This window comes from Diceros bicornis, chromosome 13 (genome assembly GCF_020826845.1).
Source record: "Diceros bicornis minor isolate mBicDic1 chromosome 13, mDicBic1.mat.cur, whole genome shotgun sequence".
Lineage (NCBI taxonomy): Eukaryota > Metazoa > Chordata > Mammalia > Perissodactyla > Rhinocerotidae > Diceros > Diceros bicornis.
In genome coordinates this window covers 14,306,977-14,324,132 of record NC_080752.1, presented here as the reverse complement: position 1 = coordinate 14,324,132, position 17,156 = coordinate 14,306,977, and the positions used below count along the sequence as shown (strand labels likewise).

The following is a 17,156-nucleotide window of genomic DNA, read 5'->3' as shown; positions in this document are numbered from 1 at the left end:
AAGTTTCAGTGCTCTGCTTGCCACTGCAGTGGTGCCATTCCTGCTCTATGGGATTCCTCTTCAGGACTCTCTTTTTTTTTTTAGCTTTTCTCAGCTCACTCAGCCAAGACTATTGATATGGCCAGACTATTGATACAGCATTTATTCAAGCTATGAGTAGCAACAGGTCTTCTATATCCTCAAAGTGTCTGGGACGTAGGTGAGGCGGTAAAGAGGCTGAGGCATGTGGGTCTTCGGGAGGATGGAGGAGTTTCAGGGACTTCTATTCCAGGAAGCATTTTAGGGCCTCTGCCTCCCTGTGCCCCTCAGAAAGGGGCTTCTTATTCCCTTCCCTGGATCTGACTGGGAATGGAAGTAAAAGAGAAATACACTTCTGCCTACAAAGGAAGGAGACACCACCCATTTAGAATGTGGTATTGAAACACACACATACATGCATTCCAGCAAAGTGTAGTGGGAAAAGCAGCAGACTGGGAGTTAGGAGACTGAGGGTTTCATCCTGCTTCTGCCACTAGTTTACTCTGTGACCTTGAGCACCTTGTTTCCTGATTCTGGATCTCAATTTGCCCCTCTGGAAAACAAGGGATTTGGATTAGTTGAGTGGGAAGGTCTGTTTGGTTCTATCCCTCTTTGATTCCATGATTTCAATTCACACAATTTTCCACTTATCACTCAGACCCTGCAGACCCTTATACACTGCCTTGCTTGTTGTAGATGCTCCATAAATGTTTTTTGGATTGGGATGAACAATTGAAACCTTGCATCACTGAGCCTGGTTGCAGAGAGACAAAGACCTAGTTGGCATTGATAATAACTAACTTGAGTGCAGTGACTTAGAGTTCACAGTGTACTTTCACAGCAATTCTCTTGTGACCTCACTTTCCCTCCTAGCCTGGAAGGTGGCATTATCATCGGCTCCATTATACTAATGAAGAAGCTGAGTCCAGACCACTTGTATTTTCTTATACGCAGTGTGCTTGTGCCACACTTCTGTGTGTTTATTTTTTCACTTAAAGATTATATATCTTTTCTAAGCCATACAGGAAGTAGGTGGCAGGCCCAGTACTCAAACTCAGCCCTTAGACTCAAAATTCTAATGCTCCCAGTATATCATCCAATGGTGTTTTCCCAAAAGCCTTCCACAGTTTCTCTTCAAATTTTGACCCTCAGTCACAACGTTAGTGAGATTTCTTTAGATTATATGTGGTAACACATAACCTGAGTCAGGAGCTTAGATAATAAAGGTTTATTTCTCACTCACATTACATGCCAGCTGCAAGTCATCTGCAACTCTGTCCCATCTGTCTTCTCACTCTGGGATCCAATCTGGGATGGCTAAACCACACAAAGGCTCTTAAAGCTTCTGTTGGGACTTGGAACGCCCACATCCATTGGCCAAAGCAAGTCACATGATCAGATCAGATGTCGATGGATGGGGGATATATTCCTCCCACAAAGAGGGACTGTAAACCACTGGGCATGGATGGGGATGTAAAATCCTCTAAAGGGAGGGCAGTGAATAATCTGCCACAGTCACTGAACACATGGACCCTGAGGACACAGAGGTGAATGGGTTCCCTGCCCTCAAGATGCTCATTGAGCAAGGAAACAAAATAGTAGAGAGATAATTTCAACATCTTTTGAGTAGATGGCTGTGCCAGTCCTTAGCCTATTTGTTATCATTCTTTACCCTTCTCTTGCTCTCTCTCTCTCCTGCAATCCCCTCTGGGAGGTTGACCTTTGCAGGCTGTGTTTCCCAGGCTCCTGTGACAGTGGCTTCCAGCTGGGATTAGCCAAGGAGAGACACTGGCAAATGATTAGAGATGGGGAGAGGAACGATCCTGCGTATTCCCACGCCCCACCCCTCTGCCTTGGCTGGCTCCTCCAGCAGAGGCTGCTCCTCTTCTCTGACTCCATGGTTCTAGCTTCCTTTAGCTCCAGTATTAGTTTTTTTGCTACTGATAATCTCTGGGTCTCCTCACTATTCTATTTGTCCTCTCAGTTCGCCCAACACCTTTATAACCAATTGCCACTGGTTTAAATGTTAAGAATTGTTCCCATTTTCTGGTCGGAACCTGACTGAAATGATTGTGTGAGATGCCATGGGAGTACAGGGGAAAGGTACATGTGTGTTCTGAGTGGTGGAGATGAGGTGAGAGGAGAAAGGGAAGGCTCTCTGGAATCAGTGATTGCACAGAGGGGTAATGAAGATGGTTAGAAGTAGGAGCTGGAGAGTCATAGCATGAGCAAAGGCCCAAATGAGAAAGTATTGTTTCTAGAGCAGAATGTGAGCCAGAAAGATGAGGCTGGAGAAGCAGACAGAGGCCAAGCCAAGTCAGTTATTGGTCTTAGGCCAATGAGGCTGGATATTGCATTAATTAGAGCTCTTTCAGGTCCAGTAACTCAAATCCAAGTCAAAATAGCTCAAGTTAGGGGCCGGCCCAGTGGTGCAAGCGGTTAAGTGCGCGCGTTCCACTGTGGTGGCAGCCCAGGGTTCACCGGTTCGGATCCTGGGCGCGCACCAACACACCGCGTGGCAAGCCATGCTGTGGCGGCGTCCCATATAAAGTGGAGAAAGATGGGCATGGATGTTAGCCCAGGGCCAGTCTTCCTCAGCAAAAAAAAAAAAAAAAAAAAAAAAGAGGAGGATTGGCAGATGTTAGCACAGGGCTGATCTTCCTCAAAAAAAAAATAGCTCAAATTATAAGGACAGGGGCACAGCTAAAGCAAAATGGAAGAGAACGCTGCTGGAGATGAGATGGTCAAGAAATTAAGAGGCCAGGGTGTTAGACGGATTGTCCATATGAAACCCAAAGTTCCTGAGAGTGAGAACAAGCATGGATGGAAAGGAAGACAGGGAGTCCCTTGCTAAAATCATCAGTGACCAGAGGGGCATGGGTTGAAGATTGATACATGATGGAGATGAGGAGATATCAGAGCAGGATGGAGGAGGTATTTGAACACAAAGGTGGAGGAGAAATGTTTTGGGGCAGTGTCAGGATGAAGAGAGGCGAGTTTAGCTGGTTGCAAGTTTCTGAATAGAATTTTGAGGTCAAATTCAGAAGCAGGCAGTGTGGACATAGTCTGTGGGTCCACGATAGCTGCCTTTGGACAGGATAGGTAAACACAATCACTTTAGGGGGTGCAGATCATCTCAGATTCAGTTAAGAATTGGGCTCCATTAAAGACAGCATAAATCTCATTGTTCTGAAGCTAACTCGAGAGAGGAAATGACTAGGGGTTAGTCTGATTAATTGGTTGTCATCTTGACCTCACTAGATTCTCAGCTCCTGAGAATCCTTATTAATGAACCTGAGGAAAAGGCTACCTTCTGGGCCTACTAATGAAGAGCCTTCCAGGAATCTGACAGTAATTGGGTGGGGATGCATCTGCTGCAGAAGAGACCCATGAGCTGGTTACTTGAATCAGAGTTACATTTCCTTGGCATGACATGTGAGCTCTGCATGTTTGACCACCTACTGCCACATCTCTTACCATTTTGAGCTTTCTGCTGTAATGATAGCAAACTGCTATGGTCATTCTAACATTACTAAGGCTGTTTTTTGCCCCATTATCATGCTATTTCCCTGCATAGTGTGCTACACATGCATTTGCTCACACATGCACTCACAATTACATGTCTTTATCTAGCTGATATCTGCTTAGGAATCAGCTTCTCCAAGAAGCCTTCCCTGGACCCCATGCTCATTTAGATGCCTCCTTTGTGTCCTGAAAATCCCCTGGCTTCCCACCATTCCAGTATTTATCACTATAATATTGTCACTGTGTCTATCTCCCACACTAGACTAGGAGCTCCTCAAGAGTGGGAACTGTGTCTGATTCACCTCAGTGTCCCCAGTGCCCAGCACAGGGTCTGCCATGCTTGTTCAGCTGCGCTCTCATGACCCACACTGTCTACCTCCCCTCAACCACACCCTCTGTGCTCATTCTTAGCTGAGCTCTCATGACCCACACTGTCTACCTCCCCTCAACCACACCCTCTGTGCTCATTCCCACCTCCTTCATTCATCTATTCATTCAACCAACACTCACCAAGCACCTACTCCTCCAGCTGGTGCTGGAGCTCAGGTGAATGACATGGTCCCTGCTCAGGGAGCTCCTTGTCAAATGGACTTCTACCATGCAGGTTAACACATGCTATGACAGAGGGAAGCACAGAGGAGAATGAAGAGGCCATATTTTAGCTGAGTCCTGAAGAATGAGAGGTTAGTTAGGTGAAGAGTTTTGCTCAATTCTGGCCTTAAAGGCTCCCATCCCCACTAACTTCTGGAAGCTTCCTCTCCTTTTTCTCCCCTGTCACTCTCTCCTTCCACCACATTCTTGCACAGCCTCTGGTTTGCTCTACCTAGGTTAGAAATATTATAGTGTTTTCTGCCACTGTTCCAACTGAGAGCAAGACAAGAGGGCATAAAGGATAGAGCCCTGGCTCATGACCCATCTCTGAGCCTTGGTTTCCCTATCTGTAAATTACAAGTATAACCCTTGCCTCGCCCTACTGCCCTCATAAGTTTGTTTTAAAATTGGTATTGTGAACTAATAAGGGTGATGCACATGTGAAGGTTAATACTCTGATTAGTGTGTCTTTTCTCCACAACTAGATTTGGTCTCCCTTTGTCCCTTGCACTCAACACAAGACCTGGCACAAAGTCAATATTCAATAAAGACCTGATTGACCCCGAATGATGAAGAAAAAGAGGGTTTACCCAGAGGTCATGGGAGATGATCCAGGAGCAGGAAGCTGGGACTAAAGTGGTCTGGGAACATAAGGGAAAGGGACTTGCTATGTGTTCCACATGCCAATCACTTCACATAATTTTGTGCATTTAATTCTCATTATCACCCTATGAGGTAGGTAATATTCACCCCATTCTACAGATGAGGCAACAGAGGCTGAAAGAAATTAGGCAACTCGCCTAAGGTCACACAGCTAGTAACTGACAGAGGCTTTATTCACATCCAGGGTTTATGGCTCCTGTGCCTCTACCCAAATCATCAGAAGGGATTTGTGCCCCTGGCCTTGATCTGTGTCCTCATCTTCATCCAAACTGATAGTTTAAGCCTATTTACTTGTTTACCTGTTTGCCCCTTTCCTAGGCAAGCAACACACTCCCCCCACCTCCCCAAACACTGTCACTCGTGATAGCCAGTCAAAGCCCAGAGTCAATTTTTATGATATTCATTAAGGAAAAGCTACATGCTGGAGGGTCTCTGAAGCTGAGTAGGTTTCTAAGGCCTGAGGATAAAGAGCCAGCAACTTCCTCCTTCTTCATCCGATGTCTGCAATTAGCGGGCACTTCTCAGCTTGCCTTTCTCAGGTTGGGAAATGGGCCACAGGAGAGGCTGTCAACTGGAGGTGGGCTGGCAGGAGCTGTGAGTGCCTTCAAGCTGGGAAGGCCAGGGGAAGAGGAGCCTTGTTTGTACGGGGCTTCAGCCCTCTCTGTGGACGGTGGGATAAGAGGGGGAAGGAGGGAGGAGGACGGAGACCCCTTTGTGGGAGAAGATGCTAAAAGGAGGTGAGAGGAGCAAGATGAAAGAAGAAGAGCAGAAAGAAACTGTCAGTCTAACAGGCAACTTTTGTACAGCAATTTATCCATCGTCTCACTCAATCCTCCCAGCTGCTCTCAGCAGGAAGACACTTGTTATTCCTACTTGACAAACGAGGAGTCTGAGACTTAGAGGGGTTAAGTGATTCAGAAAGGCAAAGTGACTTGCCCAGATTCAGATACTGTGGTGGTAGTCAGATAAAAGCAAAGGAGGTCAAAGAGACTTATAAAGGCAGAAAAAGATATGATCAGGGAATCAAAAAGGAAAGAGAAAGGGAGAAAGAGAAAGAAAGGGGAGGCAGGCTGAGTATGGCTTTAGAGCCAGCCAAACCCAGACCTAAACCCAATTCCCACTGATACAGCTATGTGACCTCACGCAAGGTATGTAATCTCTTGGAGCCTTCATTTTCTCATTTATAAATTGAGATAATTATATTTGCCCAACAGGCTTTGGGGTATTAAGTAAGATGAGACTTGTAAAGCTCCTAGCATAGCATCTGGCGTATAGTAGGTGTTTGACAAATATGAGGGATCCCAAGCAGAGTGTGAGGAATATAAGGGAAAAAGAAGGAGCTAAAATGAAAAAAAAGGGAAGAGAGAAGCTTTGGAGAAGAAATAAAGATGGGTTCAGAAGGAAGAGAAAGAGGAAGGTGGATGGACAAAAGAGGAGGGAGCAGGCTGGGGGGGGATGTGACAGAGAAGGCAGCTTATGCTTCTAAGGGCTGCCACCAACCTGGCCAAGATTCCTCAGTTGGGAAGCAGCCACTTTGTCTGAATCAGGAGGGCGTTTCTTGTGTCTCCTGGGACAACCAAGTTCTGTTCGTTGTCACAGAAAGTGTCATTAAGGATCTCAAGGTCCAAAACAGACAAGAATGTCTCATCCTTCAGGTACAGTTTCCCCTGGGCCTTTTGTTGGGTTTGTGTGGTGGCGGGGAGATACAGGGGAATTCCAGGGGAATTCAGGGTGGAGGAACCCCACTGAGTGGAGATAAGCCTGTGTGTCTATGGGTAGAAAGAGCAAATGAAGCTTTGCTTATTTATTGTGGATCTTGAGGTCCCTCCCAGAGCTGAGACTAGAGCTGGCCAGGCTGGGGTGAGTGGGAGGCAGGGGAAAGAGGAGGAAATGCTCTGGTCAAAAAGGCCAAAGCCTGGGCTTCTCATACTGGTGCCTCTACTTATCTTGGGCAAGTCAGCTTACTTCTCTAAGCCACAGTGTCTGCACTGGTGAAATGGAAAGGGTCTGCCTGGACACTCCTTCCCCTAGGGCTGACATAAGGATCAAATGAGATAATGGGTATGATAAATGCTTTGGAAACTGTGAAGTGCTGTGCACACATATTGAAGTATTTGCTCTTCCAGAAAACACGTAATGACCCCACACACACATGTCAGGCACAGGGCTATACACTTTACATGCATTATCTTGTTTAATCCTTGAAATAATTCTATGAGATAGGTAAAATTATCCCTATTTATAAACCAGGGAATTGATTCATAAAGAGAATAGGTGGCTTGCCAGGGGTTACACAGCTGATCAATGGTAGAGCCAGGATCTGACTTTAAAACCAGTGTAGGTAATCCCTGTCCTGTACCGTCTCCTTGGAACAGAATCCTCTGCCCACGGAATTAGGCCTCCTTGCTTCACTCCTGAGCACTGGCTGTATTAATCCAGAGTGTTCTGGCCAGGAGGCATAAAAGGGAAGGGAAAAATTCTTACCTGTATCTCTTTTCTCTCCTCAGGGTTTGACTTCTTTGAAGCTAGTGCCAAGGAGAACATCAGCGTGAGGCAGGCCTTTGAGCGCCTGGTGGATGCCATTTGCGACAAGATGTCTGATTCGCTGGACACGGACCCCTCCATGCTGGGCGCCTCCAAGAACACTCGTCTCTCTGACACCCCACCGCTGCTGCAGCAGAACTGCTCGTGCTAGGCAAGGCCCACCCTCCTGATTGCCCCTCATTGTGGCCCCACACCCTCTCTGCCTCCTCAGTTACACTCTGTCCACTCCCAGCCCCAAGCAAGCTGAGTTGCTGCTGCTCTTTGCCTGCAGCAGAGGTGGAAGCATGCCCCTGGAGTTCTCTGCAGATGGCCCCACTTACGGACACTTAGCACTAGACTAACAGCGAGGTCACAGATGGGTGGAGATTTGCTTTACAAAAGAACACTCCATTTTACAAAGGGGATATACTACAGGGACTTGGAAAGTGAGTCTCTTTTCTGCCTTTATAATAAGGTTTCCTCCCTTTACCGAAATTTGACACACACTTTTCAGGGCCTGGCCAACTGTGTAAAGTGAGGCCCACTGGCACAGCTAACCCTATTGAAGAAAACCTCCCCATACACAACATGCTTGTTTCCTATCAGGCTCCCTGTGGGGCTTCCTCCCACCACAAGTCAAGCTTTGGCCCTCAAAGCCCTATGCCTGTTACCACAGATCCCCACAGGGCCTGGGCAGTTGCTGTGGTGACAGGCCAGAGCTAATCTCCAGAGAGCTCAGCCTCTCTAATGATGCTGAAGGAGCAAAGGCTGAGTCAGAAACACACAAAAGAAAGAGATTATCTCTTGCCAAACGTCAAAGGTTCCTGCTACATGAAAGAGCAAGTGAGTGAACTCAAGAAAGACGAAGAGAAAGAAAAAGAGAAACACAGGCAAGATAAAGAAACGGGTCCTGAATTTCTGATTTTGCTGCTATCCAGCTGGTTCTTAACTGTGGGAACTCCATAAAGTTGGTCATTGGTTCTTAGACTCCCAGAATCTGAAAAATTTAGAGTTGATGGGATCCCAAATTTTACCTAGTCCGACTAGTCAATTCCAATCTTCCTATCTCTGACAAGTGGCTGTCAGGCCTCACAACCAAATCTTTCTTCTAAAGCACACCTTCTAGGCAAGGATGGGAGATCATTGTCCACACCATCTTTGGGCAGCTCTCATAATTAGAAGGTTTTCCTTGCTTTAAGCTGAAACCTGCCTGCTGGAAATTCTTCTTCCTCTTTCCGCCCCATTTGTACCAGCTCTGTTGTCGGAAACCTCACAGTCTCTGCTCCCTCTGCCCCGTGACATGCTTAGATGATTTGAGAACAGAAATCATGACTCCTGGGATCTGCCCTTTCTCTAAGTCAAAAAGTTCTAATTCCATCTGCCATTCTTCCCAGGGCCTTCCCCCATCCTACTCTTTCCTCCAACCCATCTTTCAATCACTCCTGAGTAGTCCAACTGGGAAACATGATTCAAAGCAGAATAAATCTAAGGGGGCATGACCCTGAAAAAATTGGGAAAACTGAACTCAGAGGTCCCATCCCAGCCTCACTCTCCTGGGAGTGAAGCCTTAGTTTCTACCAAAGAGCAGGTGTGAAACCACTCCTGGTAGAAGCCACTTAATTAAACACCTGGAGTAAAAAGCAAAAACAAAAAACAAAAAACTCTCTGATGTCAGAAACAAACTAAATGGATTAGCTCATGATTCTAGCTTGTTTGGACACCACACATGTTTGGTTTTTAGCTGACATGATGACATGGCAGTGGCAATGATTCCTAAAAATCTTTCCTCCCAGCCCTGGCCTGAATCCCCAGCCTCCCTCTGCACTAACATGGAGGAGGGAGGAGAGTCTTTTCCAAGTTTTCCCTCCATTTCAAATGCAGCTCATTGTCCTAGGAAAGTGCATTAACTACCAAGAGGGCCAATGACTGCATAAAAGGACCCTCCAGAGTCAGCCCCACGGAGATGTTGCTTTCTTTGATGCAGTGCAGAGGACAGAGCTTTGACTTGGAATCAGGAGACCCAGACTCTGCCCTTAAATCAAGTGTGACTCTGGACCAGTTATTCCCCATCTCTGAGTCTTGATTTCCTATCTATAAAATGAGGGGGGTTATTTGGGTAATCTTTAAGGTCCCTTCTGGCACAAATAACGCTGCATTTTGCGACTCTTTTTTTACACCTTCGTCATTTCAGTTGATCTGCAAAATAAACCCGAAAGATGAGGATTATCACCCCAATGTCATTGTAGCCAACACTGATGTCATGCTTATTCAGTACTAGGCATTGTTCCAAGCACTTGACATGTATTAACTCATTTATCTTTTCGACACCTTTATGAGAGAAGCACTGTAATCAACCTCGTTTAAAGAGGAGCAAACCAAGAAACAGAGAGGTCCTCTAGCTTGGCTAAGGTCACATAATGATAAATGGGAGAGCTGAGGTTTAAACTCAGGCAGTCGGCTCTGAGGTCTGTGCTCTTCACCACATTCTATACTACATTTCTTATAGATAAACTGTGATCTGAAGAGGTTAAGAGACTTGGCCAAGATCACACAGCTAGCAAGTGGTGGAGCCACGTTAGGATTTAATCCCAAGGCCATCAGATGCCAAGTCCACTGGAGAAAAGACATGTCTCTAATCTGTTGACAAATTGCTCAACTGTTCAGGCTAATCTGAGGTGATGAATGTCTAATGCTTCTGGAAAGGAGTCAGTCTCTGAGGCAACCAGGTCCCATGGGCCTGAGCAAAAAATTCCCATTGTTTCTCAGGCCCAAGTTCTGGCTTTCCCTGTCTCTGCCTCTGTCAGACAATGCTTATCTAGCTCTCGAGCAGTGCTTTGAGCAGCCTTCCTGCTCCAGCAATGGGGAAGTTTGGGGGAGCGACTTGATTAACTCCTGACCTGGAAGCATGAGGTCCCTTCACAGGGCAGTGGTTCTGGATGTGCTTTTTACACTATAGTCCCATAAAATCCCATACAAGTCAGAGATAATTGCTATTTTTCTGAGCAGTAACATCCATCTACCCTCATAGTAGGATTTCAGACTGAGGTCTTCATGATCCCTGGATAGTTAGTACATAAATCAAATAATCTTTTCTCTCCTACTGATTATCCAGGCAAAGATTGAAATTTTTACTTAAAAACTGTCAAATTCTTTAAAACTCAGGAGCCAGTTCAAGGGAGCAAGGATTTTCACAGCAGATGGAATCAGGAGCTAAATGTAAGAGTGGCAAACTCTTCTGCTGGGCAACAGACAAACAGACCTGCTTGTTAGATGGCAGTTCCCCAGCCCTGCTCTGTGACCTCGTTTCTGCCGAGTGTGGAAGGCAGCCGCTTCTAGCTGATTGCAGTGCAATGTTCATCAATCACGATAATAGTGCAATTAGACAGCAAGGTTCAAGCTGCATAATATGTGTTAGTGGCAACTTGTCCCAGTTTTCATCTTGCTTAACAATCCAAATAAAAGAAGATTAAAAAACTCTTAACCTCTAAAGAGGCAGAAGTAGGCCAAAAGTGTAATACAGTATTGTAGCAATTTATAGAATCTGTTTTAAATGCATGTGTATCTGTAAATACAGAGTGATTTGTGACTTATTGTCTCCTCAGTCTGTAGCATTATTAACTTCTAGGAGCAGCAATGGGGTAGAATGTACTGAACATGGTCACAGACTCATCAAATATTAGATATGGAAGGGAGCATAGAGAAAATCTTGTCCAGGCTCTTCGTTTTGCAAAAAGGAAGGTTGAGGTCCAGGGAGGGAGAGCAAATTTCCTTAAGGTGACCCTGAGAGCCAGGGCCGTTTGTGATGGAGCCAGAACTAGGTTGGATCACCTCTAAGAAGAAATTCACCTGTTCTGTATCTACTATGGGCCTGGCACTATTAAATATTCAATAAATATAAATGAAAACAAGTGATCTCTGCCTGCCAGTTACCTATAGTCTAATGGAGGTGTGTTTCTAAGATATTATTATCCCAATCTGGCAGAGAAAAGTTTGCCTTGGAAAAGTTAACATGCCTAAGTCACCCACTAGGATCATTTGAACCCACCTGTGTCTGACTCATGCTCTTTCAATTTTCCTCTTCATATTTTTTCTCAGATGAAGGGTATGTAGGATGGTGGTAGTGAGAGACTCCCAAGGATTCTCAGAGTTAATTAAATAACCTCAGTTGGGACATTGGTTTCACAATTCCTTTGTGACTGCAGCCTTGTAACGTCCACAGAATTATATGAACATCCTCCAGACTTGACTCTCCCACTCACATCACCTGCTCCTGCCCCAAAGCTCCTTGCTTGGGTATCAAGTTTCCTGGAGTGTCTTAAGGAATGTTTGTTTGAGTTTGTTTGCCAACAGTTTAAGATAAGGGGAACTAATTACAGCAACCAGTGTCCTGGAATCTCATCAATTTCAGATTCCGCATCCCAAACCTACACCTGATTACCTGCCACAGCTGGAGAATCCAGTGGCAGCCTGTGACTGGGAGATACAAATAGTAAGTGATGTTTTGAAGTCCTGGATCCCTTATATGAATAGGCAAAACTCAAATTTATTCATCATTCAACAAAGTGGTGTCTAGTATGTGCCAGGACACAATCAGCGGCAAATCAGACACAGACCTTGCCTTCATAAAGTTTATAGTCTAGTAGCTTGTGATTTAGTCTAGACATTGTAATCACCCAAATATAATTACAAAGTGCTCTGAAGGAAACGTACATCATTCTATGAGAACACATAACTGAGAAATCTGAGTCACCTTTGTGGAGCTGTTTCAGGCCCTAGGAAGACTCCACTGCCCACTAATAACTTCACTACCCAGTGGCCATTGCTTTACATTCCTGAATTAAGCTTTCATCTTTTAGTTCAAACCTTTGATGGCTGATCAAACACAAATCTTCCCAAAAAAGTAAGGGTGAGAGAAAGAATATCTGTACCTGTGAAACATCTTTAGACTGCCTGGTTCAGAGTTAATTGTTGTCCTCTGAGGGACATAACAAACCACTCCCAAACTTAGTGACTTAAAGCCACAAACATTGTTTTTCATGATTCTGTGGGTTGGGTGGATGGTTCTTCTGGCTGAGGCTGGATAGTTTAGAATGGCTTCACTCACGTGTCTGGGGCCCAGCTGAGATGACTGGGGTAGTTGAGGCCTCTCTCCATGTGGTCTCATCCTCCAGAAGTCTTCCCAGACTTATTCACGTGGTGGTGAAAGTTTTCCCAGCAGCAAGAGAGGGCAAGCTCCAAGCAGAAGCACTTTTCAAGCTTCTGTTTGCATCATGTTTGCTAATGTCCCATTGACTAAGGCAAGTCACATGGCCATGCCCAATTTTAAGGAGTGGAGAAATAGATGCTATCTCTTGATGGGAGGAACTGCAAAATATTGTGGCCATTTTTTCAATCTACCAAAGGAAATCAGCCCTAAGTCATCTGAAACTAAGTCTGGTAAATTTCCCTGTGTCTCAAAACCTGGCTCTGAAGATATCCCCAAAGACAAATGTCAAAATGTTTTAGAGCAGGGCCGTCTCATCATTTGTCTAGTTGTCCAAAGGGTCTACATTGGAGGAATCAAGATATATCTGGATGGAGAAGTTTTGATGCTTAATAGTCCATTTGGTTACTTCTTAGCTATCCCTTGAGGAATGAGTCTGGCTTTTCATTCCAAGAGATTCACTATAATAATAGTTGTGATTCCCACCTGAAGTTCCTGGCCAGAAGCCCAGCAGAAGGATTCATGTTTGCTAATAAGGATATGTAGAAGAGATAGCTCAAAGAACAGTTGGGTCCTCTGCTCTAGCTATTCTCTTTTCCTTGGAGACTTCATCTACTCTTGAGGCTTTAGATGCCAAGTCTTTGGTAATGACATGCATACACAAGTGCCTACTAGAAATCTCCACGTCTCCAGCTTAACATGTCCACACTGGAACTCTTGATTCTGTCACAAATTATTTCGACTCTAGTCTTCACAGAAACCTAGGTGTCATTCTTAATTTCTTATTTTTTTGTCTTTTTTTAGTGTGCAGCAAGTCCTATGATTCTACTTCTAAAATATATCTCAAGTCTGCCCACTTTTCCCCATTTCCATTGCCTTGACCTTGGCCCAAGCCACCATTGTTTTTCCTCTAGGGAGCTACCACAGAGCTCCTAACCAGTTTCCCTACTCCACACTTGCTCCCCTACAGTCCATTCTCCACACAACAGCAATCTTGAAAATATAAATGAATGAACAACTCAGTAACACTGAGGTTTACTTCAATACCACACATGAAAAGAATTCAGAGACTTCCATTGCTATTAATTATTATTTTATTGATTCTGTTTTTAGCCCTGAATCTGCCCCTAACTTGCTGTAGGACCTCTAATAAATAATTTCCTGTAACAGCTAGCTATCACATTTCCCCACGTTTCTTCAGGAAATAGCAACCTCTTCTTTTGTAGTACTACTACTTCCTCATCTAAACCCGGTGATTCTAGTGAAGACTGTTGGTAAAAGGGGCATGTGATCAAGTGGGGACAATCAGGATCCTTCCCTAGGATTTTTTTTTAACTGAAGCTATTTTCTTTTGAGTGGCAAATATGTGAGGATGTGTGCTCTAAAACTGTGATGGGTTATCCTCAACCTAGGTGTAGAATGCTAGTCTGTAGTAAGAGAAAACAAGTCCACCATGCAGAGAGAAGCAGAGGCATAAGATGAGAGAGTGTGTCCTGTGGCTTTCCTGACTCTGATTCTGGCTTCTTGAGGTTTGGCTGATCACCTCTCCCTTTGATTCTGCTAGATGCCTCAGTATATGTTTCTAGTAAAGCCCCCATTTAGTTTTGCTCATTGGAGTTAAGTTCTTATCACTTGCAACCAAAAATATATTTTTCCCTCTTTGGTTCTCAATTTTCTTACTGCTCCAAAGTGCAGTAATTCTAATTTTTAAACTGAGTCTTTCAGAAAATCCTACTTCTGTAGACTTTCTGATCAAGACTTTGTATAATCTGAAACAAAGCCTACTCTTCAGCATTTTCACTTCTTGTACCTGAATGCATGAGGAAGAGGGATTTCACAAGGTGAGAAGCAGTTCTCCAGGAACACTGATGACAGCACAGGCAAAGGTTCCTATGATTAGGTCATTGGTCCACACAGGGTCTGGCTTCCCAGGTACTCAGAAGCTAGACAAAACATCTAACACCACTGCCACTATTTCTCTACATCTGTTCCTATTTCTCTGCCAACTCGGCAACACCCACCATCTTGAGAGAACACCATTGATTGGACTGAGTTGTGTGGTATATGCTTTTGCCTGCTTCTTTCCTATCATTTTGAAGTCGTCAAACAGCAAATACCCAAATAGAAAGTCTCTGGGAGACTTGAATAAAAGAGTTTCCTTTGCTTGGTGTAAAATCATGTCATAGAAATACTAATGTTGGGCAAAGTAAATCAGCAAGTCCCTGAGGGGTGTGATTAGGATTCCCAGCTCCCTTGAGATTCTAATGCATCTCTTCATGGGGTTTACCAATGGACTGGGATAAAGCTAATAGGCTGTGCAACCTTGGTTAAGTCACTCCCTATTTCTGGGCTTCAGGAGCTAAGATCAGATGGTTTCTGCAGGCTCTCTTGGCACTAATGCTCTGTGATTTTATGCCCATTTTCTGTAAGATCTGCAAGTGGCAAACAGGATTTTGGCAGGAATCCTTTCATTATGAAAGCCTGCTTTTTTCTTGGGTACAATGAAAACAGCCAAGTCTGAGTGATCCCCTCATCACTCAGCCAGGCTTGTGGCCCTGCTTTCTGAGGCTGCCAGAAAGCATCTTAGCAATTAAGTGCATCTGGATGGTCCATGACTGCCTGTCACAGGCCAGAGGTTGCTGAAGGGTAGCAAGAAGAAGAGGAAAAACAAGAATGTCTGAGGATACTGGTTGAGAAGGGAGCACAGACCCATGTGTTTGAGAAGAGAAACCAGGCAGCCATGTTTAAGAGCCAGAAATGTATTCTAATTCAAGAAAGACTTAATTTATAGAGCACTAAGTGTGTGCCAGGCTCAACTGGGCAAGATCTTTCTAAGGACAATCTCTGCCATGCAGCTGGAAGCCTAGAAACTAAAGGGCTGAGAGATTTGCACATGCAGAACTATCTTCCAATCCCTTCCAACATCAGACCACGGGATGAGGACTGAGAAGGTAATATGGCATGGTTAAGAGCATAGGGCTTGTAGTCTGACCGATCTGGGTTCAATTCTTGGTTCTTCATCACTAACAAGTAGTGTGATTGAGCAAGTTACTCTCAGAGCCTCAATTACTTCACCTGTACACAGAAAAATAATATTTACCTCAAGAGGTTGTTGAGAAGAATAAATGTGAGAATGGGTGTAAAGACCTTAGTGCAGTGCCTGACACATAATACAGGTCAAACATGTGGTGTTGACCACTGTATCATACAAGGTCATTCCAATCAGACAGAGCCAGGGAGGCAAATCCAATCCAAAATCTTTGTAAGAAAAAGCACTAAGAACAGAGACTGGAGAGACTTGTGTAAACACTATGAGCAAAAGAAGGGGGATTTTAAGTAGGAGATGAAGCCTGGACTTGGAAAGTGGATCAAGGTAGAATCTCATTAGGGACAAGGGAGGAGAGTTCAGGAAAATGGCCTTGAACAGCTGTGTTGCATGACCTTGTTGGACTGGCTGCCACCACACACCTGACAGAATGATACCTCATGTACTTCCTCCTTCTCCCCAGAAACTAGCCTCCAAGAGTGAGGGATAAGCCAAAAATGAGGGTTTAGAGTGTTCTGGAGCCTTTGTTAGAGGTGCCCTCCAATGCTCAGAAAACCAGGATTCTAGAGACGTGGGTTTGAGTCCTGCCTCTCCAACATACTAACTGTGTGACCTTGGACAAACATATTTTCATCTATAAAACGAGATTAGTAATCTTGCCTACTTCACAAAATAGTTGTGAGAGTCAAACAAAAGTGCATTTTATAAATGGTGGAATGTTGTGGACATATAAGATGGAGGCATTGTGAGGGGCTGGAGTAGGCGGCATTCAATCCAGAATGAAACTGAGCATACCCCTCCCAGAGCCATTTCCAAGGGTTGCCTCCTCCCTCCACCTTCTCTCCACACTCCCCCGACATTTTGGTCCCAGGAACCTAGCCTCACGTGGAAATACCAGGGCCAAGATGCCTTACACCCAGAGATTTGGTTGGCTTCAGAGAAACTTCCGGAGGCTAAGAGCAGCCAAAGAGAATCAGCCAGTGCATGCTGGGATTGGATGAACAGAGGAGTGAGCTATGACATGATTGGAGCCCAGGAGGGACAGACAGTAGAATCTGTATGCACTATGATTAGAATACCATAACAAAAGTCATCCATCATATGTTCGGCACTTCACAGTTCCCAAAGCACTTTCTCATTGAAGTCCCAATGATCTTTCACACAATCTTGTGTTATGGGTTTATTATTCCCAGTACTCAAAGGAGGAAAACTGAAGCCTGCATCAGTGAAGCAATCAGCCCAAGAGTACATAGAAAAGGCAGCAAAAGGCTTGATTGGTCTCAGAACAAGGTAGGGTCTGCCCCCAACAGTGGGCAGTCCTCATCTTGAACTTTGCTTACTGGGGGTGTGGGGGGCGGGCAGCTGAAGAGAAAACCTAAGCATCAGTTGTATCTACATCTGGGTGCTTCTCTGCTTGTGGGAGAGAAGGAAGGAGACAAACATACAATGTCCTCTCTACCCCTCACACCCTCAATAAAAGTAAACCCTGGAGCAGGGTTGAGCAGCAGAGGCCTTCCTCATATCACAGGGCCAGGAGCAGATGCTCTCTGCAGTCACAGACGAAAATGTCCCCTTACTCAGTTTGCA

General features: G+C 44.9%; 1 protein-coding gene across 1 annotated transcript in view; it reads left to right on the top strand.

The window, feature by feature from the left end:
- Nucleotides 1-13,371, top strand: part of RAB3B (RAB3B, member RAS oncogene family) — a 62,654-nt gene extending 49,283 nt beyond the window's left edge. The window contains exons 5-6 of the mRNA XM_058552395.1: nt 7,305-7,492; nt 13,328-13,371. Of these exons, the coding sequence (XP_058408378.1) occupies nt 7,305-7,492 (188 nt within the window). The 3' untranslated portion in view covers nt 13,328-13,371. The remainder of the gene's footprint in view (nt 1-7,304; nt 7,493-13,327) is intronic.
- Nucleotides 13,372-17,156: the final 3,785 nt, after the last annotated feature.